The sequence below is a fragment of the Hippoglossus stenolepis genome, chromosome 17 (genome assembly GCF_022539355.2).
Source record: "Hippoglossus stenolepis isolate QCI-W04-F060 chromosome 17, HSTE1.2, whole genome shotgun sequence".
Taxonomy (NCBI): Eukaryota; Metazoa; Chordata; class Actinopteri; order Pleuronectiformes; family Pleuronectidae; genus Hippoglossus; species Hippoglossus stenolepis.
The window spans coordinates 1,979,433-2,002,066 of NC_061499.1; the positions used below are offsets into that span (position 1 = coordinate 1,979,433).

Below are 22,634 nucleotides of genomic sequence, written 5' to 3' on the forward strand. Positions count from 1 at the left end.
TAAAGAAGTCGTCCTTAATTAATTTAACAAATTGAGAAAATCTGCAAACTTCAGTCACATTAAAGGATTTATTTGCTAAAGAGGCTGAAGAAATCTCCACATTATTTATTTTGTGTGAAACGGCTGATTTAAAAAAACAGCTGTAGAAAGAAAATAAAGGAAAAACCTTTGTGTTGTATAAAATATGACACGTCACATATATAATATTAATTTGGTTTTGATGGACTGACAGTTTTTCTTGCCGTGAATCATCACTGAACATTATTTTAAACACAAGTTCGTTTCTCTTCTTCCCTCATGTCTGTGTTGTACTTGCTGCCCCCTTGCTGTCAGTGTTGGAACTGCTACAGCTGTATTTCCACTTTGAGCAGAAATCCGGATCATTTCCATTTCTCCGTTTGTTTGATGTTCACGATGCTGCGACTCCCCGGGTGTTATTTGTAATTGTCTCGTGAATCAACCCGACGTCATCTCGTAGTTTGAATGTGAAACTCGATGCTTCGTTCTGTATAGATCATTTATGAGAGGAGTGTTTGGTGAGTGTAGTTTTAATCGTCTACCACGAGGCTGTAGATATTAAAGGATTGATTATGAAGAGAGAAGTTTCAAACTGTAAATGACACAAAGACATGTTGAGGTGATTCTGATTGTGAGCTGGGATCAAATAAACTCATATTTCAAAGAGAAATGTAGCGTGTGAGTGTTTATTGGATCCTGCTTGTAAGAATAAAACTAATTGAAGTTTTAACACATTTTAATTTCCTCATTTCATTTATTTCCCGTCATCTCGGGAAAACAGAGGAAATCAAAATGTAATAACATAAAATGTATGATCCCATGTCCGTTCAGGGCTTCCGTACAAAACAAATACTGAATTTGTTTTTTTTATTTTTTATTTAGGTCCCAAAAAAACATCATAATAACATTATATCAATAATATTAATACAGAAATTGAAAAAAGGAGGAAAAAAAATAAAATAGCTTTTCTGTCCACCGCCTCAAACTTGTGGGTCGGGGGGGGGAGGGAATCGAACGTCCAGAAAAACTCTGTAAAGTCTGTTTGGGGGAGGGTGGGGGGGTGGGTGGGGGCGTGGTCTGGGCGTGGTGTCAAGCTTGGGCGCGCTATCCGTCATTCTGCTGTGCACCAATCAGGAATGTCGAGGTGAGGCAGGGGGTGGTTTCCGAGGTAAAGAGCCGAGGTTGAGTTTACTGCTGCGACATCTGAAGGAGAAACAGGAAGTTACACTTCTGAGACACGACGTCGTTAAGAACCAACAAATATTTAATACATCTTCAACGGTCACATTCGGTTATTGTATCGCAAAGCTTTGTTAATAAATGTATTTAAAGTTAGAACAAGAATCACCAGCATGTCACTGTGACCTTTGACCTCTGAAACCTGATCGGTTAAAGACGAGACATTAAAATAACTCATCTTTTCTATTTGCACGTCTTCAGATAATAAGTTATAATAATAATAATATAAAGGAAAAGTTTCTCTTCCTAAGTTTGTTATGGACAAAATTAATATTAGTTTTCAGATGTAAACATTCACCTGTAAATAAAGTTTATTAAACTTAAGTGTTTTGAAAAAAAAAAGTGTGTGTGTGTGTGTGTGTGTGAGAGTGTGTGAGTGTGAGTGTGTGTGTGTGTGTTACCTGTTGTGTCTGTGCCTGCGTCTGTGTCTCGGGGCCTCGGCTCGCCAGCCGGCTCAGAATGTTCCTCTCGGACATCTGGAGCCGCACGGCGACCGGCGGTATCCGGGCGATGGTTGCTGGGAGACGGGTGACATCTGCCTTCATGTCACTCAGCAGCTCCTCCAACTGCTTCAGCACTAAGAGAGAGAGAGGGGGCGAGCGATGAGGAACTGTCGCAGCATTTCAACGATCAAACATTAAATCGATTCTCACGAAAACTTTCATCCGCTTGTTTTTAAAAAGTGAAATCACAGCTGGGATTCCCGTTTCGCCGGACGCCGTCTTTACCTTTGTGCAGGACGGCGTTGGCCGGCTTGTTCCCGGACATGGACTCTTTGCTGAGGTGCTGGTGCGACTCTGCCAGACACTCCACCTCGCTGAAGCGCGTGTTGAGGGCCATGGAGGGGTGGGAGGGGTCCTCCGACATGTTGAGGTAGGCGGCGCGGCGCAGCTGCTCCTCGATCACCAGCGCCTGCTCCAACAGCTGGAAGGGAGGAGGAGGTCAGCGAGGAGTCGACTGGAGAGCGACCCCAACAATCTATACTGGTTTTTCTGTTCTGGTTTGTCGTCGTTTATTAAAAAAAAAAGCTTAAACCAGGACTGAGGCTACAGCCTATTACAAATCACCGTTGCTATGGTTACGTGCTACGTCCACACGACGCCACAGTTTCCAGCCTCGTCATCAGAGACTTGTGTAACTTCGGTAAAGTCTCGTTTAGTTTCGTTCTAGTTTGAAAACTCTGGGGTTGTGTTTTATTCTCGGTTCGCATCAGTCACATGACTCGACTCCCAGCGGCTAACACTTCCTGTCAGAAACCTCGCAGTCGCTCAGAGTACAGAAATCCCTCCTCCTACTTTTCACCATCACTGTTGCTTGTTACTAAGCAACCGACCACTCGTTCGTACCTTGAAGCGTCTGGCGAGGAACTTGTTCTTGATTTCCAGGAAGTTCCCTCGGTTCATCTCCCCCTTGAAGGGCTCGTTGAGGATGGCGAACTTCACGTCGTTCTGGATGTCCTGCCAGCGAGCGTAGCCGTGTCTACGGGCGTCGCGGTCAAGGGCCACAACAAATTGACACGTACACGTTTTTAAAATCCCAGCCGGAGGTCAACAGACGGACTCAAACACAAACAACTGACAGTTACACCAACGTCACTGATGCGGGAAAAGGATACTGTATGATGCCGGCCAGCAGCCAGTAGTCATGGCGACGATGCCAAATCTCATTGGTTTTCTTGGTAACCGTGGCAGCGCGCTCCTCGTTCTGCCACAAGGAGTGCAACTCTGAAAGGAGAGGGAGACGACGTCAGCAACAAAATGACAACACAACTCGACACTGCGGGTTTCTGCGAGTGTGTGTGTGTTTCTACCTGTGAATCCTCCGTCTGCGATGTTGAACATGAACCTGGTCTTCGCCTTCTTCTTCTCCTCGCTGACGGCTGCAGCAGTGGCAGCGGCGGCGGGGGCAGTGGCGCCAGCGGCAGCAGTGGCGGCGGCGGGGGTGGCAGCAGTGGCGGCGGCAGCAGCGGGGGTGGGGGCGGCGCTCTCCTTGCTTTCGCCGTTCTGCAGTTTGGCCGTCGCCTCCTCCTTCGGAGTCTCTTTCTCCTCCTTCGTATCGGCTGCGACACAAGAAATGACGACAATTGATTTAAAGAACATAAATCTCTGACCTGAATGATTCTTGTTCCTGTGTGAAATGTTTTAAATGTTTAAAAAGAGGAACAGAGTTAAGAACCTTTCTTTTCGTCTGCAGCCGGTGTTGTTTCCATCTTTTCTGTCTTGTCTTCTTTCTTTTCTTCTGCTGCAAAGACGGAGATAAAAAAACATTCAAACAACGACAGCAACAGAAGGAACATTTTTAATGTAACAGAAACTTTTTAATAACATTTTTTCAGATCACAACCACAAGACTCTGAAATGTTTAAAAATCAAGCTGAGGTTCATCTGGAGATTTGATTCCTTGAAGTGAACTTTTAAAATCGCGTGTTTTACCTTTGACCTCCACGTCCTCAGGTTTGACCTCTGCCGCGTCCGTCTTTTCCTCTGAAGGAGTCTTTGTTTCCTCTGCTGCCTCCGGACTTTTCTTCTCGCTCACGCCTTCTTTCTCCTTCTCCTTCTCTTTCTCCTTCTTCTCCTCCGTCTCGCCCTCCTTCTCTTTCGCGCTCTCTGCTTCTCCTTTGCTGGGTTTGTCCGTCTCCATCGGCTCCTCCCCGTTCTTCTTCTTCTCCTCTTCCTCCGCTGCTGGCGGACTCTTCTCGTCATCGTCTGGAATCGCGATCACCTGGAGCAGACGTAGAGACGGATTTAGAGACACACGACGGAGGGGAACTTTCTCCTCTTCTACTTTTAAATTCTGAGAGTAGGAATAAAAATGTTCGAGTCTCACCTCGTCCGACACCTTCGCCGGCTCTTTGCTGTTCTTTTCTGCCTCGACCTCTTTCTTCACCTCCTTCTCTCCTTCCTTCAAAGCCTCGTCGTTCTTTAACGACTCGTCAACTAAAACAAACAGACTTGATTAGTATATTTACATTCTATCAAGAAATCTTTTGTTAAGAGACTAATTTACAGTGAAAAGAGTAACTTGTGTGTGTGTGTTACCTGGAGCAGGAGTGTTGGGCTGCGTGTCAGCGGGGGTTCCGGTGGACGGGGTTTTCCCGGGCGACTCGGGCTGAGCTGCCGCCCTCTTGTTCTCCTCCAGCTCGGCCATCCACGGCATCGACCACTGACCGTTCACGTGCTCAAACTCCTGCACCTGGAAAACAAGCGGAGGAAAATCGACTTAGTACCGACCGTAAAAGAATACACGTGCTCGTTACGCTGTCATTATGACGTCAGCACGTTTCATCAAATAAGGAATTAACACCAAACATGAACATAAAAACCATCTAATCGATAAATCCACCAGGAGGCGGTGTGTCCACGTGTCAAACTAAAGTCAGCTGTTCTTCGTGTTGTCGGTTTCTCTGAGTTTCTTACCTTCTTTCGAATAAGCGACATCACGCCGATACGGGTGAGGACATGTTGCCGTGACAACCCTTCCCTGGGGACGCCGTCTGCGAAGGTCTCGGCGCCATCAGCTCCGGGCTCGCAAAGGTGACGCATGAACAGAGAGACGTAGGCCCTGACAGAGAGAGAGAGAGTTAAGATGAGCAGAGTCTCCAGCAGGAGGGAGTCATGGTGCATTTAGACGATTATTTCAAAACTTACTTGAACTCCTTCTCAGACTTCCCTCGCAGGTCTCGGACCAGCCACTGGGTGGTGAAGGCATCCTGGGGAGGCATCCCATAACGCATCACTGCGTTCAGGAAGGCCTTCCTCTGTCGAGAGTTGAAACCCAACACCTGGAGAAAGACAAGAGATCTTTAGAAACAGGAGAGTTGCTTTAAAACCGGATCAAATGGTGGCGGACGGGAGCCGAGCTGCTCACCTCGATGTTGCCTCCCACCCTGGCCAGCAGGGGGGGCAGTGGTTTGTCCTTGTCGTTCCGGAGGCCCTTCCTGTTCGGCCTGCGGGAGTTAGCTGCAGAGAAAACAAGTGATTACACAGATGAAAAATGATGCTCGGCTGTGATCAGTTTTTTAATTTTTAAGTTGATGAATCTTTACAGTTTCTGTGTCTTTGTCTGTTTTCATATCTTGGATTTGTTTATTCTGCGTTTACATGATTAAACTAAACCAGAGGCTCCAGATGTTATTTTATTTATTAATAATCACTTCAAACAGGAATAACCGTCCTCACCTTCTGATCGCTCGTCAAAGTCCTCGTCTCCTTCCTCTGAGGCCACAGAGTAATCCGATTGGCCGTCGGATTGGTCATCCTGCCAATCAGCTTTGAGATAAACAGTAGGTTAAAACCAAAGTCCAATAAGATTTGAACAATTCCCATGTAGGTCTATGCGTTCATCATTTCATGAATAAGTAAATGCCAACAGAGAAAGATGCAGACGTACAGAGACTGATGCAATGTGCATTCTCCCCTTTTAAATAAAGCAAACGTGATGTACCTGATGTTGATGAAGTAATCGCCCTCCTACCTCTGTCTTCTTGGGAGCCGTCGTTGTAGTTGACCTGCTTGCGGATTCGTTTGCCTTTGCCGAGGTTTCGGGCCAGATCCTCCTGCTGCTGCTCGTAGTGGTGACGCAGCAGCTTCTCCCAGTAGTCGGGATCCACGCTCTCTTCCTGCTTTATGATCTCCCGCTGCACCTCCTCCTCCTGAGCGACGGGGAAAAGACGTGAGCGGGAGGAAGGGACGGGGAAACAGTGCAAGGGGACGTCAACCAGCTGCAGGCGCTCACCTCCTCCTCCTCGTCTTTGACCACGTACTGAGCCACCTTGAAGGAGCTCAGGTATTCGTTCATGCTCTGCAGCTCCGTGTCGTCGGTGGCGTCCTGGTTTCTGTCCAGCAGCCGGTCGATGGCCTTGTCGTCGTAGTGAATGATGCTGCTGTCCTCCTCCTTGTTGTTAGACCGGTGAAAACCTGAAGACGCAGACACATCAGTTAAAATCTCACTTATCCGCATCTTTCATTAAAACCTCTTGTTCCTGCGGATCTTAAATCCATCCTCACCCTCTAACTCGTCCTTGAAGAGCTGCTCGGTTCCGAACTTGAGGATGTCGTCCAGCTCCTGTTTGGACATTGAGCCGGTCTTGGATCCGAGGCCAGGTCTGACCACCAGGTGAGTCAGCATCATCTTCTTCTTGGCGACCTGGATGAAGGCAGGAGGACAACACGGGTCAGAAAATCACAAGTTTAACATGTTACTGTCTCAAACGTTCGCCGGAAATCTGTTCACTTATTTCTCAGAGAATAATTCATGGATCTATGAGTGTGTGAAAGTTATAAACGCTGTAAAAGAGAAGAAGTCGTAATTACCTGAGTGATCCTCTCCTCCACAGAGGCCTTGGTAACGAAGCGGTAGATCATCACCTTCTTGTTCTGACCGATACGATGAGCTCGGCTGAAGGCCTGAACAGGGAGGAGGAAGTTAGACATGTTAACACACAACACAACCAAGCGTCACATGTTAACCAGACAGAAACGTTGGATTTAATGCAGGAGAATAGAGTCGCGCTGCTCCTCCCGTACCTGGATGTCGTTGTGAGGGTTCCAGTCCGAGTCGTAGATCACGACGGTGTCAGCGGTGGCCAAGTTGATACCCAGACCTCCGGCTCTCGTTGAGAGCAGGAAGGCGAACTGAGGGGCTCCAGGAGCTGAGGGGGAGGAGACAAAGCAAGATCAGTATATTAATATATACGTTTTGTGTTAGTGGCCTATGGTTTTTATGGTCATCGTTTTCATTTGGGTGAAATTTGGAGTCGAAGACAAAGGACGAAGCAAAGATTAAATCACAGAAGTTATGTTTTTGTTTCCCGTCTCACCGTTGAAGCGATCGATGGCTTCCTGTCTCATCCCGCCTGTGATTCCTCCGTCGATCCTCTCGTACTTGTAGCCCTCGTTCTCCAGGAAATCCTCCAGCAGGTCCAACATCTTCGTCATCTACAGACAGAGGAGACGATTTGTGAAGTCTCATGTATTAAGTAATGAATAAAATTAAAAAATATTTAAATGCTTTGAGTCTTTGCAGAAAAGAAAACATACCTGAGGTGTATCAACAAAAAAACATCAATTTGTTCATTATATTTCTTCAACTTTGGTCACTTTGATTATTGAGATCATATTTTGTCGTACCTGTGAAAAGATAAGTACTCTGTGTCCTCCGTTCTTCAGCTTCCTCATCATCTTCTGCAGCAACGTCAGTTTCCCGGCACCCTTAACGAGAGCGCCGCCGTCGTACATCCCGTTGGGCATCCTCGGAGCTTCCTGTCAGGAGGAACCAATCAAACATTAACGCTGGGTGAACTCTAAAGTGTCAAAGTTTCAGCAAAAGGGTGGATCCAAGTTCAACGAAACAATATTCCGCTTATTATATTCCCAAAGTAGAAACTTTTAATATCTAAGAAAATTGAGGATCTTAAACTTAAAATCAACAGATCCTATCAAAACACACTAAAGCACATTTATTCTATACTTTCTTCTTCTACTTCTTCACTGAAACAGTTTCTGTACCATAGCGGCCGCAGGGAAGAGGTAGGGGTGGTTGCAGCATTTCTTCAGGTCCATGACCACGTTGAGCAGAGAAACCTGGTTTCCTCCACCTTTGGTGTTCAGGGCCTCAAAGTTTTTCGTCAGGATGAATTTGTAGTACTTCCTACAGAGAACAAACAGATAAAACAATTTACACCTCTAGTCGTAACATTGACGACAACATCTCGTCCCTGCGGCTCTCGCTCCGACTCACTTCTGCATGGGGCTGAGCTCCACTCGCAGGATGAGCTCGGTCTTGGAGGGCATGTGCTTGAAGACGTCGGCCTTCAGCCTCCTGAGCATGTGTGGACCCAGCATGTCGTGCAGCTTCTTGATCTGGTCCTCCTTGGCGATGTCGGCGAACTCCTCCAGGAAGCCTTCCAGGTTACTGTGGACACAGAGATGCAGATTTAATTTCCTGCCTCCACACAGTGCTGATAGCAGAAGAAGAAATCTGCGGCTGTGGACGAACCAATTCTAGTTTTTTTTAACCGTGTTTATTCATCAACATTAAGATTATAGGGAGCAGTGTTTTTATTGTGGGTAACGTGATATTTCATACAACAGCATCTGCAGCGTACCTGAACCGCAGAGGTGTGAGGAAGTTGAGCAAGTGGAAAAGCTCCTCCAGGTTGTTCTGCAGAGGAGTTCCAGTCAGCAGCAGCTTGTGCTGCAGAGGGTAGTTGTTCAACACCCGGAAAAACTGTGGCAGAGGAAACACGGAGCACGTTCATGAGTTACAGCTGCACCTACAGTCAAACGCCTTTAATTCAGACATGTCTCTGACTGTGGTCGTTAACAGGACGTTAGTATAAAACACAGATTCAGAGATCAGAGCTTTGAAATCTTTAACATAGAAAGACAAGTTGATAAAACAGACTCCTGTCGATGAAAGCGTCCCTCTGTACCTTGGACTGGTTGTTTTTCAGCCTGTGAGCCTCATCCACCACCAGGCAGGCCCAGTCTATGGAGCCCAGGATCGCCATGTCGATGGTGATCAGCTCGTAGGACGTCAGCAGGACGTGGAACTTGACTGCCGAGTCTTTCTGTTGGAGGGAAGCGACAGAAAAGATGTTGAAACTGTTTGGATTTACTGAGGTGTTCGGATTCTTCAGGTCAGTCGTCTCTCACCTTCATCCTGGAGGCCTTCTTCCCTCCTCGGATGGCGTTGTCCTCGTAGGAGAACTCGTTCTCCCGGATGACGGCCCTGCTGTCTTTGTCGCCAACGTATGTCACAACATAAATGTCGGGCGCCCACATTTCAAACTCTCGCTCCCAGTTGATGATGGTGGAGAGCGGCGCGCTGACCAGGAACGGCCCCTTGGAGTGGCCCTGGAGATGGAGACAGGAAATGAGCTCAGCGTGTCCAACAAAACAATGGTCGTGTGTTTCGATTGATAAACCGGGTATTTCACAGTTTCTGTCTGTTATTGCTGCAGTTCTTTGTTATCGTCAACCACGAAGCTCCAGAGTAATATAATAATAATCATAATCTTTTTCAAACGGAAGTGGAAGTAGGGCAGCTGCACATCACAAATAAAGAGGAACATAAAATAAACTTGAAAGGAAAAAAATCAGTATTTGCTCATTTTCTATTTACCATCAATAGAGGTAATCTGCATAACTGCCTCAAATGACTAATGAATCCTGTGAGATGTCAAAATAGAAAAAAAAAAACAATAAAGTTATTGCTTATTATGTCCGTCTATAAAGTTACTTGAAGACCGAAACAAACCAAACTCAAAAATCATGAAATCGACTGATCAAGTCACTTATTGTTACTGTTCTGATTTTTACTTTAAAAAAGATCCAGATCACGAACCTGGAATTCTGAACTTCACTATATTTTTTTAAAAAGTTGATAAAATGTATAAAAGTGTAAATTCAGTGTGAGAACAAATAACATTTTAAAAAAGAGCTCCTGCTGGACAGGAAGTGTATTCTGGCCTCCCAACTTTAGGTGGCAGTAGCTACACACGTGATTACAGCCTGTGAATGTTTACTGTTCAGAATCCAACTTAATGTCGTCAGATTTCACCGACTTACACAAAATGGCTGAACGGTTCCCGGCCAATAGGACGCCAGCTACTTATTGACAGGCACACAATAAAGTTTAAAAACCGATTGATGAAACTAGACCGATCAAAAAAAAAAAATCACAGAGAAGAGAAACTTTAAAGGCAAAACTAACAACTTCTTCAGTTTCCAGGTTGAAAAGAAGCTTTTCCCCACAGAGACAGTTTACAGATTCAGGGTGTGTGGAACCAGAGGGGGGGGTGATGTGGTGATGTTTACAACGAACCTCTTTGTACAGCGAGGAGAGGAAGACGGCCGTCTGCACCGTCTTCCCCAGCCCCATCTCGTCAGCCAGGATGGTGTCTGTGCCCTGAGCCCAGGAGAACCGCAGCCAGTTCAGACCCTCCAGCTGGTAGGGGTGCAGCGTCCCGCCCGTGACGTCCAGGTACTCCGGCTGACGCTCAAACTTTATCGTCGGCTGCAAACGGGAAACCACAAAGAGATTAATAAACACGGTCAAATGAAGACAGATCTCACTTTCAGGGTTTCTGCAGGTTTACGTATTATAGACCCAGCGGTGGTTTGATTCTTCGTATGCTGACAATTCTTTCAATAAACTCTGGCATTGTGTTTGTTAGATAAAGATTTTAAATGTCTCGTCAAACTTTAAAACTGCTACAGAGGATGTCTGAAAAAACCCGTTCCAGGGACGTGAAAGCTGACTCCTCGTAAATTGTTACGAGTTTGAACACGATCACAAAGTCAAACTTGTTGATGACTTCAGAGTCATTAAATTCAGAATTCATACTGATAAGAAGAATCCACAGTCGGGACTCACGTCTATGACGGGGTTCTCTGGAGGCCTGTCCGGACGCTTGAATCGTCCTTTGACCTTTATCTTCTTGCCGGGTCTCCCCTCGTCTCCCATCATCAGCTCCCTGGAACAAACACACGCAGTTAGCAAACCACTGTGCGCTGCCTGAGGTGCTCAGCTGTGACGTCGCAGTGGGACTGTTTCTAACCTGTGGTGCCAGTACTGCACTTTGTACGGGTCAAACTCGGGAACGTCCATGTCGTCGGCCTCCCACGTCGCCTGGTCGTACGCCAGCTCTCGCCACTTGATCAGGTAGTGGACGTTGTTCTTTCTGTCCACACTGGAAAACACAGCGGAGAAAAGAACTCATTCACTATGACGAAGAAATGAGTCAATATTAAGAGTTTAAAACTATCCCGACGTCCAAGAAGAGATTTGTTGTATTTTACAGTTTTTTTCTCTTTTTATCGTTAATAATTGTTACGTTTAAGACGGACAGACGAGTCACGTCAGTGCGCCGACCTGTGGTTGATGATGCGGTGGATCATCAGCCACTCCATCTTGATCCCGAAGCGGAGGTACTTCTCCTCCAGCTGTGCGTACATGGGGTCCTTGCTTTTCCTTTTCAAGCTCTTGTTCTCCTCCCCTTCGCCAGAGTCGATGGGCGGCGGCTCGTCCATGTCGTTCTTCCTCTGGTAGTTCCTGAACATCACCTGGCAGTGGAGTTCCAGCTGACGGGGGGGGGGAAGAGGGAGTGAGAGATGTAAATACATGTATGATATGAACACAAAGAAGAGAAACTAAAGTGTTTAACGTGTGTGTATGTGTTTGCTGTCCCACACACCTGGAGCTCTGTGACCCAGGAGCAGTGCCAGTACGACATGCTGGACCACTTGGCGAAGAACTCCCTGTCCGGCCGCCCTACCAGCGGGGAGGGGTCGGGGGCGTCTGCTGCAAGCTCCGGAGGGCGAGGGACAGGTGTGGGGGGAGGAATGGCGCCCCAACGCCAAGTCAGGATCTTTTGGATCTTCCCCTTTATGGGGGCACACTGCAGGAGAGGAGAGGCTGCTTCACAAACCAATATTTGAGGATCTCGGATTCGTTAAAGCTGCAATTAAACCCGACAATCTCTAAATGTGCCTCTGCTTATTCTCCAGTTGTTTGTAGAATGTGATTGTTGTATTTTTAACCTTTAATTAAGCCACGCTGACCTAAGCAGGCGAATAAATACCGACTGGATCAATAAAAACTTCTTCTAATCAGGAACTACTGATCGAGAGCAGAAACATCGACCGGCTGTTTGAACGTCTCCAGGTTTAACAGATATTCTCAACGTGCTCAGCTGATCAAACCTCGCGGGCGACTCACCGTGCAGCGCGGGCAGATCCACTCTCCGTTGGGGATCTCCGGGAGCGGCGGGTTGAGGCAGTGGATGTGGTAGGACGAGGGGCACGAGTCGCAGCAGAGCAGCTCTCCTCCGTCTTTGCAGACCCTGCAGAACTCCATGTGGTGGTCGTCCTCCTCCATTTCTGCCTCGACGGGGTCCTCCTCGACCTCTGAGACTTCCTCCCTGGCCTCCCACTGGATGCCCTCCTTCTCCTGAGAGGCAGAGAGTGAGACGTGAGGATTTCAGCTTTTATATTTAACACTCTGTTATATATCTCACATTTAAAGTTTCTTATTCCTAAAGACATGTAGCTTACACAGTGCGGGCAGCTCCAGGTGCCCTCGGGCGCCTTCTCCATGTCGGGGTCCAGGCAGACCATGTGGTACGCTCTCGGACAAGTGTCACACAGGATGATCTCGCCGCCCTGCTGACACACCTCGCAGTAATCCTGGTGGTCCGTCTCATACCCGTCTCCATCCTCAGCTTCTGATGCGAAGCACAAAAAACACTTAGACCAACATTTGACATTTAATGAGAGATGCAGGACGTGACTATAATCAAGGCTCTGAATTTACGACGCTGTGCCGGGTGTTTGTTGTTTGTCGGAGGGGAAACCCACTCGATGAGTCACTTTCCTCTCATGAACGCATTTCCTGAGCAACACCGACAGACTGAAATTAAAAGGTTTCTCTACAAAAATAGAAATATCCGTTTATGTTCCATCCTCCGTGTTTACAACAAGTTCACTGATCTACCTGAAGAGTCTAAAGTTTCACAGTTTTGAAGTTTAACAAATTAAAATTACAACATGCTTTGTGTATTCTGGGAGATTTTAAAAAGGGCAACAAACCCGTTTATTTCCCTAATCTCATCACAGACAACACAGAAACACCGGAGCTTCAATTGAAAGCATTTCCACAGTGAATCAGTTCCTTCTGAATTCAGCCGATGTCCCTCGAGCTTCACTCGTGACGGCAGCTACATGCGATGCGTCGGCAGGCGTCAACCAGACCAAGAGGTCGTTCTTCTAAATATAACAAACTACGCTGACTCAGTCTCAGTGACTAATCTGTGTGTGTGTGTATAAACCACCTTTTATCACCGAGACGTTTGTCTGTGGAATGCTTTACCCGGCACTCAGCCATTACCATTACCCTGCAATTTTCAATCTGTAGGCCCGACCTGCCGCCGCGTGCACAGGTCCAGCTCTGAGTCACCAGGTAAAGCATGAAAAACCCAGCGTGATGCGTTCAGCGCCAACAGAACTGATGGAAGGCGATTAGAGGGGAAAGAAAGAGCTGAATGACGATGACGAGGATGAAGAAGTGGACTGGGTTTAACCGCGGGGGGGTTTAATTCGGTCCAGGGAGAAACGTGCGGACGTACCTTTCTTCTTCTTGGGTTTGCTCTTGGACGACTGCTTCTTTTTGGTTCGGCTGCTGCGACTGTTCGATCCCTCTGAGACGGAGACACTGTTCATGCTGCCGTCCTCGAAGTCGCTGTCTACTTCAGGCTCGTCCTCTTCGCTCTGAGCACAAACAAACACATGTCCAGCTGTGTTAAAAACACATTCCTGTACATTATATACACAGACACAAGAAGGAAAGGAGAAACGAGAGAGGGGGGAAATGTTTCATACCGACGAGCGTTTCCTTTTGCTGTTGAAGCCGCCAAGTTTGATTTTGAGAGGAGCCACTTTCTTGGTCTTGGCATTATTTTTTTTGTCTTGAGGCTTCGGCGTAGGTTTTGTCTTCTTGCGGGCGTTCGGACCTACAGAACAAAATGAAAATAGGTCAAAGGAAAACATTTGACCTGTTGTTTCACTGCTTCACATTTCTTTTGTTGCACCCATGACTGTTCGGACCCCTTCTGTCTACTATACCTTTGCCTTCCTTGGTCTTGGCCTTCCGTAGCGGCGGCGCAGGCGGCGGCGGGGGCTCTACTGGGGCCGGGGGTGGAGGGGCAATCGGGACAACCTCTGCCACCATGTTGTCCACAGCGGCAGGTACGTTGGCGGTGGCCAGGGCGGCGTTGGCAGCAGCGGCTCCCCTTAGCGGGTTGTTGGTGCTGAACTCACGCCACTTGGCGCCCAGAACCATCATCATCTTGGACACTGCGATCTTGGGGTTCTTGGCTGCGATGAGGGGCCTGAAGACGAGAATCAGAGGATTAAAAATGTACTAAAACTTTGGGAGCGCCAATCAAAAAAAAGAGTTTATCACATTCACAAACAAACAGAAGCTAAAAAGCAGCACAACCTGGGATTGTCTGCTAAGTAAATAATGTAATGAGAATTAAAAGAAAAGGACTATATTTAATCAAACGTAAACTGAGGGATTATTATCTGCGTGTGTGCATCTACCTGACGAACTGGCTGAAGGCCTTGTAGTTGGTCAGAGAGCGGTAGTCTTCCTCAGTGAAAACGTGGTCAATGTCCTCCATTCCCCAGTCATCCAGCAGCTGGGATGAAGACTTTGGCTCCTACGGGAAAAGCAACAGAAATAATAAGCATCAACCATAACAAATGTTTACATGTTTTTCTACTTGGTCCTGAAATGTGTTCTGATCTTTATCCAAGTGTGAACAAAGACAACGTGCTGAAGAGGAATCATTTCTGTATGTGACACCCACTGGAACCTGAAACAAACAGTCTGTGTATTGATGAGGAGCCGTTCTTCCTCCAGAGCTGCCTGCAGTGACGTCCACTTTGCTCGCTCCCTGTACGTCTGAGATGTTAACCAGCTGCAATGATTCCTTTAAGCCTCCAGCGCTTTCTTTTACCTCACTGATCATTCTGCGACTTCTCGGCTGAGTGGCCACAGAACTGAAATCGGCTCCACTTGAGGATTACTTATCGGACTGATCTTAACTTTTTGAAATGCCTCTGTAACCCTTCCCTGCCTCGTGCGACTCCACGACTCTTGACCGCAAGTCTTCTGGAACATCCCCCCCGCCAGGCATGGTTCACGTCAGCAGATGCTTCTTGTGAGGAGCAAACTGAAGACGTGCAAATGTTTTTTTATAGGACGACGTAGCTCTAGGCCACACCTCCGGTCTGCTTTCATTTACTGGACTCCAGTTTGGATAACTCCTGACTCCAATAAGCTTGTGTTGATGTCGTTAGCTCAGAGGTTCACATACTTTTTCCAGTCGACACTGAAATGTATTAATTAACAATGCAACTCAAATACGAGGACGTGAATTTAATTGAACATAAATGAAGATAATTACAGACTAACCCTAACCCAAGACCACTTTAACCTGGTAAGTGTGGAGCAATCAATGCTAATCCGATCAATTGGTTAGACGACAGAAGTGTGGTGGACAACCTGGTTTAGCAGACACACGCAAAGCTGCGTAGCCATAACTCAATATGTGACAAAAAGACAACACAACTGGTGTCTTTGTGAACATCTATTATCCACAGCTCTTGACGTAAGAAGCTGCCGCTGCCGACCAATCACGCTCAGAACAAGTGACCAACACGTGGAACCAGCGCTGGCTTTTTTTTTTATGGATCTGTGGAATTTTTCTGATTAACGCCGTTTCATGTAGAGGCTTTAAAAAGCTCTGCTGTGTCCTTGTGCATCACAAAGGCTAAACTCTCCACCTCTTGTAAGAAGACTTCTGTCTGCACCCCGCACATCAGCCTCTTATTCACGGGTCCACGTCGTTGTTTTACCCAACAATACTCAAAGTTGTTCCGCCAGAAGCTGTTTATAATCCGAGTGGCATAAAGCTCTGTCCACAACAACTGGATCAGATTTGAAAAAGCTTTTTAAACTATTATTATGACTTTTTAAATCAGACCTCAACTGCTCGGTTCAGAGGTTAAAGGGACGAACATCTGAAATGAGCAACGTTCAGGAAAACAAATGACGTGGTCCCCTTTGTTCAGATCGAACAAAAGCACTTGATTTGTTACGTCATCAAGAAACAGATCATAATTGTTAAGTTATTGTGTTGATTATGAAATTAAAAAGTGTGATTTTAAATGATCTTTCAGAATTGTTGTGTTCCGTCAATCAAATCACGTTAACATAAGGAAAACTGATTAAATGTAGATGTTTTATAAACTTACAGATTGTATAAATGATTTTTAAGTTCTCTGAACTTTGTCCCTGCTCTCTGACTTCTGATCATCAACTAATAAAATCTAATCAAAACAGACTGAAATTAACAATAATTTACCTGAAGCATCATTTACCTGTTATTTTCTCAACTAATTAAAAGAACATCAGATAATAATAACTCATTTTTACAGTTATAATTATGAGCTCAAGGTTATGACCTCACAGATCCTGTTCTCTCTGATCGATCCGTTTAAAACCCACAAAACAATCCGTTTGAAATAGCAGAAAATCTTCACACTAGAGAAGATGGAACCAATAAATGTTTGTTAGAAATCAAGCTGCTGGTGATGAACTGCAAATGGTTTCTCCCCCACATCTCTCTCTCTCTTGAGTGTTTGCCTCTTGTATTGTATTAATAAATAAAACCCTGACATCACATGATCAAGTGAGCACAGATATAGAATCCAGCCACTTTGGCAACACTTTGACGAAGACGGCGTTCGTGACCTTCCTCCTCCACCCCCACATCTCCGCCTGTAGATCGGACTGAGGGACATCTTGGCCAATGAATCAAAATGGGTTTATTTAACCAAAAAGAGAATAAAAGGGGGTCAGGAGCGCAGTGCAGTGCCGCACTAGACTAGGGTTGTCATGGTAACAGCACATATGCCTTACGCACCCGCCCCAGACGCTCACGCACACATACACACTTAACACACCCCACTCGCCAGCCCCTGCAAATGTGTCATTGAATACAAGGCCCCCTATTGGCCACCGGGCGCAGAGTCCTCCAGAAACAGCTCTTTTGTTTAACCATCTCTCATATCACGTCTGTTTGTCAAACCGCGAGCGACTCCATTACAGGTTCACAGTCTACGGGCCTGTTCCACGGCAGACATGTCACGCCGGGAAAAGCTCAGGTGTTGCCGATAACATCGACCACGGCTCTGTTCAGCGCAACTGACCCAGGAAGACCAGACAGCGAGACGGAGTGGACAACGCCAGGACAAGGACACTGAAGCAGCTAAATGGAATGGGGCCATCAGTCATTTTTTTTTGTCATTTACACATGTGACATGTCAAAATATCAGTCCTGACAAAGTAGGGACCATAATGGATGTTATTTTCCTACAAGAGCATCTTTAGAAATTATTCAACCAAATAAAAAGACTAAAAGAGCGTCTCTATCGGCATTATGGCCATAACCATAAGTATGTTCACTGTGCAGTGTTTGGTCTGAGGTCACAGAGATCACAGGCCCATTTACTGACCCACATAAACATCACAGCCATTCTGATTCTTTAAACCGAGCCATTTTTTATATTTCAATGTATAATTTTAAAGCACCGTAGACAGAATCGTGGTGTCGACATTAACGTGAGTCAAAATCGTTTATCTAATAATTCCAGAAATATTGGTCTGAGCGCGTCTCTGGTGTCTCGAGAACTCATCTCATCTTTACACGTGGCGTGTGTGTTGCTTAAGGGTCCAGGAAGTGCAGGGTCAATATGATATCAATTTAAATAAAACAGCTGACCGGCGCTCTGTAGCAGCGGTGGTTGCGACTCGTGACAAGGAAACCGGCTTCTCCATCTCAGGGTTCTTCAAACCGAGTCACTGGACTTCACTGGTGAACAGCTCTTTGTGCAGCAGAGACCTGCAGTCGGCCTTTATTTGCCGCAGCTCAGTTACTGCAGGTCACTTTTAGAGTTCCAGAGAGAAATCTGCAGCCAGCATCACCACAGACCAAGTAAACAGCTCATTCCAAGCAGGCAGGTTTAGAACAGTCGCTGCTCTACTCACGACAACTCTGACTTCTCTGGTTTCTGTCTAATTACAGTGCAAATACTTTGTTCAAGAGAAAAACACTTCCTGCTTGTTTAACAATGTCTGTGTTGAGGAACTTCATGAAAACATAAAGCTACGAACCCGAAAATTCCCTGACACACTTATATTCATATTCTCTGCCTTTCTTACCGAGCTGTCGTCATCGTCGTCGTCATCGTCTTCCTCGGGCTCCGGCTCCTTCTTCTTGGAGGAGCTCCGCTCGGCCCCGGAGCTGCTCCTCTTCTTCTCCTTGCCACTGCTGGCCCTCTTCTTCTTCTTGCGCCCTGGAGTGTAGTCGCTGCCCTCGCTGTCCGTGCGGTGCACAGCGACACCACCTTCCACCTCTTCGGCCCCTCCGACGTCCATGTGCTCCGGGGAGCTGATGGGAAGTTCCTGGAACAAGGAGAGCGAAGATGATCGTCACCAAACTGAGCACAGATGGTTGTTCGAGGACGGGACAGTGAAAGTGACCTCGACACTCTGGGTATTACAACGTTAGTCACTGCCAGGTTAAGACTCATGGTACAGATTTATTCATTCTATGGAAAAAAGGTGAAATTTAAAACAAAAACACATGAATTTAACTGTTTGACTGATTGAATTTTAGCATCGAGCAGAGTGGTTAGACTCTTAAGTTCTAACTACACTTCCGAGACCTCTTATTACTGGAGCCTGGATAATTAATCAGTCCAGTTTTATTGTAATCCAACTAGATGGAGAAAAAAGTGATGAAAGAAACAAATGGATTATAAAAGTGTGAAGAGACTGAATGTAGAAATCTAAATCAAAAGCATTGGAACATTTCCACACTCAGCAGTTTTGACTACATGAGCAGATAATGTTTTGGGTTGTAATCACTTGTTCGTGATTTTATTCAACACAAAATCGGAACTGATTAAGGTATTTTCTTACTTTACAATAAGTGACCCCACACACACAAACACACACATACCTCTCTGCGCGACCGCCTCTTGCTGCCTTTACTCTCTCTGCTCTTCTTGGCCTTTTTCTTCTTCTTCACCTTCGGAGTCTCGTTCTCCGAGATCTCCTCCTCATCGTCATCTACAAACCAGACCAGAGGAGACATTTCGTGGTTTAGATGCACAGAGCAGCAGACACTTGCACATCCTGCTGGAAACCGGACGCCAGCCACACAGGTACACGTTATCATTTCACAGGAAAACAGAACACAACAGGATTTCATTGAGCATCTTTTTTTATGTACTTATATTATGATTTTTTTGTTCATGCGTTATTCTGATTGGTTTAATTTTTGGTCAGATACCTTCTAACACATATTGCAGCATCGTTACTCGTGTTAAATGGAAAAGAAGAGGATTTAAGAAAAATCATCACGGCTTATTCATATGTCAATGATCTCTGTAGGGATGGAACATCCTCTGCGTTTGCAGACACGAACTCACCTCCACAATTTTGGAAACCGTTTCTACTCGAGTGAAATAATTCCCTCCATCAAGGAGGTTATGTTTTCACCCCTGTCCACTTGTTGGTTTGTCTGCAGGATTACACAGAAACTACTCAACAGATTTCCACTCAACCTAGTGGAAGGATGGGACATTTGCCAAGAAGGGACTCAACATTTTGGGGGAGATCCAGAAATGTTTTATCACTTTCTTTAACCTTGTGAGACAGGACGTTTTTACACTGATTTCCAAGAGAATAATAAATGGATCTTAATTAAAAACATCATATATATAGGACTGATATCTATGTGTGTGTTCAATTTGGTGCAGCTGGATTTAATGTAACCGTATCAGAGGTATCAACTCTACTGCAAACCCTTCTACTCTCGTTCCACCACTACCAGGCTGTAACCACATTCACCGGATGTCAAAGGGTGTAAAACGACCCCCCCCCCCTTGAATGCATGGTTGGAATGAAAACCAGCAGGAGAACCCAACAACCAGCAGATAAACTTGTGGTGGTTGTTAATGCAAAGGATTTATTCTCGTGGTTAAAACTGTAATTTGAAACTGATTAGTTGTGATGATCCCTCTGCTGCAGCCGTTACTTCAGAGAGGATCTCAGTCCGGAGGCTGGCACTGCCCCATCGGCTCAGAGGGAAGTCGTGTGCGGCACTCAGAGTCTATTAAAGTAATTGAATATGGTAAAAAGTTAATGGCAGGCTGCCATTAAGATGCACCTGGTAACAAAGACCCTTAATGTGATGAGCTTTTCAGGTCATTTAAAGGAGAACAAGCTGTGTGTCTGTGGGTGGGGGAATAACTGTAAATGAAAGTGAAAGAAAAACAAGTATTTTAAAGGAAACAACCAGTTTTCCTGTAAACAATGTTGACGCTTTTTTCATTGATGAGAATAAAGTATTGTACAAAAAATATCTTAGGGCTACATCCACACTCTTAAGGAAGTCAGACTTCCATACATACACAACTTCTCTAGATGTTACGTGGAGGACACGTATGTATGAACACAAATGTTTATGGGCAAAAGCTGATTTATAGTAATTCACAAAAACGTGTATTGTGACTTGACCTCATTGGGTCAGAGACTTTAAAATGTGGTACTTTGGGCTGCGAGTGTTTGTGACAGGTTAACACAATATTTACAAACTCGTCTCATTCAATGAATCAAGTAAATAATTAAGAATCATCAGGTGCAGTGCTACAGATTAAATTGTCTCGTTAACTACAAGTGAACCAGCAGTGAAGAGCTGCTCCCTCATTAGTGCACGTTTAATAAATCTAACAACATTGATCACCACGGATTTATTAGTACAATTCGTTTATTGATGGCGAATATTTTGATATCCGTGTTACAATCTCTTGGGTTGAATTTATGAAATATTTGTTTCCCCAATTGTCATAATTAAGGTTTTAATGTTTTCCTTTGCTACAAAAGGACAATAAACATCACCCGAGGAAACAATATACGATATGTTAAATAACAGGTTTTTCCTTTGGGACTGGATGTGTTTGTTGTTGCAGAATCAATATTGAAACATGAATACTGATTAAATTGCCTGTTTGAATGAAAACAACGAACATATCGTGATGAACCCTCCTCTTGGATCGAGTCCCTCTTTCTGTTGACATCACATTGTGCTGATGCAGCCTCACGTGTCACACTAATGACGGGTTTGTGCCGTTTCGTGAATAAAACGTGTGTTTTACTGGGTTTTCCTGTTTCTCTGCGACTCGCAGGACTATTTGTTCTCAACGCTTCCACCGTGTGCGCGCGTGTGCATGTGTGTGTGTGTGTGTGTGTGCGCGGCGCGTGCTCGTCGACATAATACAAAGTATAAACAAAGCTAACTTTAGCCGCGGCGGAATAAAGCAGCTAACGTGCGGGGTGGATGTTATAAGACACCCGGGGTGGAAGTGGGACTCGTGTTCAAACTGCTCGCGGTTCTTTTCCACTTTTCGCCCCGGCTCAGTCAAACCGAGGCGCCGGCCATGAGGAGGGGAAACGGCGGAGCGTCATCCGCCAGCTTCCAAGCTAACTGGCTGCCTCCATCTTGTCATCGACACGTAAAAGACAAATACCGGTAGCTGGCTAGCGTTAGGCCCCGGGAACATGCCGGTTAGTCGGCGTGACTTCCCCCGCCTCGCCCGCCGGCATCCACCCCGGCGGTCGCTGCGGGGCTCGCGGGTAACATCGAGCCATTCGACCGGGAGGTGTTCGGCTGCAGCGCGGCCGCGAAAAAAAAAAGGGAGCGAGTTTGCTAATGTAGCCGTCAGCTAACCGGTAGTTAGCATCAGCGAGATGCTAGTAGTTAGCCGCCGTGCTAATGAAACATGACTGATATGAACGTCAAAAACATCTGCTCACGCTAGCATGGACATTAGCAATTAGGGCTAACAAACGAGGCTGGTCTTACCGTGCAGTAACCGCTCCTCCGGGGCTCCGTACTCATCCCGCTCGTCCTCGCTTCCAGACATAGCGGACAGCAGAAAACTTTCCACTTAGTTAGCTAGCACTTTAGCTAACTAAATAAAGTTATGGTGTGTAATCCAGAGTGGTGACCCGGCCACAGTCTGCCCGGGTCCCGGTGTGTGGTGAGCAGCGGGGGGAGGGCGGCGGGCCAGGGGAATAAGAAGAGAAAAGAAAACGGAAGTGAATAATTAGCATTAAAACAAACACATCAGCATCTTAAAGCCCGAGCGGCACCGGCCGCGGCACATGGGCTTCTCTCCGGGGCGAGAGCTGCGAACTTCACGTCGCCATCGAGCAGGGCAGCAAACAAAGATTAGCACCCTCACTCCATCTTCAGCTGACATGCCATCTTGCCACTATCGGTAGTTTCCATTAGCATGCGTGCTAACAGCCGCGGAACCGGCGGCCGGTCCACAACCGGGAGGAACCGCCGAGCGCGCTTGTGACCGGGACCCGGAGTTAACGACACCGGCTCAGCTGAACCAGAACCTCCGGTCCAACCTCCCAACAATTAAAGCAGAACCCGAGCGATACTCACAAGTTGATTCCGTAACTCCCGCCACAGTTTGAGTCTCCTCTCGGCGGATCTTTATTGTGAAGGAAACGCAGACGCACGATTTAAATACAAATTCGTGTTTTCTGTGGCAGCGTGTGCGCACGACGCGTCTCCTCTCGCTCCCTCGCACACTAACACACACCCGGCGCGCGCGCACACACACACAAAGAGATCAGGGGGCAGGCATCCCATAATATCCCCCTGACACACACACACACACGCACACACACCCCTCCCCCACTCTGCATAGTTACCTTGCAACGTA

The 22,634-nt window shown here is 46.3% G+C and overlaps 2 protein-coding genes across 5 annotated transcripts in view; one reads left to right on the forward strand and one right to left on the reverse strand.

Moving 5' to 3' along the window:
* vamp1a (vesicle associated membrane protein 1a) overlaps positions 1–688 on the forward strand; it is a 4,756-nt gene extending 4,068 nt beyond the window's left edge. Inside the window, exon 5 of the mRNA XM_035182716.2 lies at positions 1–688. This exon is cut by the window's left edge and continues 510 nt beyond it. The gene's annotated coding sequence lies outside the window, so the exon portion shown is untranslated.
* Positions 689–875: 187 nt separating this feature from the next.
* chd4a (chromodomain helicase DNA binding protein 4a) lies at positions 876–22,634 on the reverse strand. Of its 4 annotated transcripts, none has more exons than XM_047344149.1 (41): positions 22,352–22,634; positions 21,758–21,914; positions 18,851–18,960; positions 18,049–18,291; positions 14,361–14,479; positions 13,881–14,146; positions 13,638–13,768; positions 13,385–13,526; positions 12,315–12,481; positions 11,980–12,210; positions 11,456–11,659; positions 11,134–11,342; positions 10,820–10,951; positions 10,636–10,735; positions 10,084–10,275; positions 8,913–9,113; positions 8,690–8,827; positions 8,363–8,484; positions 7,996–8,169; positions 7,764–7,905; positions 7,386–7,517; positions 7,076–7,193; positions 6,783–6,907; positions 6,570–6,662; positions 6,264–6,402; positions 5,992–6,173; positions 5,701–5,908; positions 5,436–5,525; positions 5,125–5,216; positions 4,905–5,038; positions 4,674–4,818; positions 4,296–4,449; positions 4,084–4,193; positions 3,690–3,978; positions 3,433–3,498; positions 3,068–3,316; positions 2,873–2,981; positions 2,604–2,736; positions 1,986–2,181; positions 1,659–1,834; positions 876–1,221 (listed from the first exon to the last, which is right to left on the reverse strand). In XM_047344149.1, exons 2-41 carry the CDS (start codon positions 21,816–21,818, stop codon positions 1,207–1,209), a joined length of 6,039 nt encoding a protein of 2,012 aa, XP_047200105.1. In that variant the 5' UTR covers positions 21,819–21,914; positions 22,352–22,634; the 3' UTR covers positions 876–1,206. The 4 variants fall into 4 exon arrangements, with proteins under 4 accessions (XP_047200105.1, XP_035038446.2, XP_047200104.1 ...); XM_035182555.2 differs by having other exon boundaries at positions 5,731–5,908; positions 12,315–12,484; XM_047344148.1 differs by having other exon boundaries at positions 12,315–12,484.

Excerpts from the sequence above, each read along its gene's own strand:
- chd4a (XM_047344148.1), bottom strand. The coding sequence starts at position 21,818 with ATGTCTGGAAGCGAGGACGAGCGGGATGAGTACGGAGCCCCGGAGGAG. Across the intron at positions 12,485-13,384 it reads CAAACCCAAGAAGAAGAAAG|AAGCTGAGGATGGAGACGGG; the intron begins GTACGTCCGCAC and ends GCTTCGCATCAG. Across the intron at positions 10,276-10,635 it reads CAGAGAACCCCGTCATAGAC|CCGACGATAAAGTTTGAGCG; the intron begins GTGAGTCCCGAC and ends TCCCGTTTGCAG.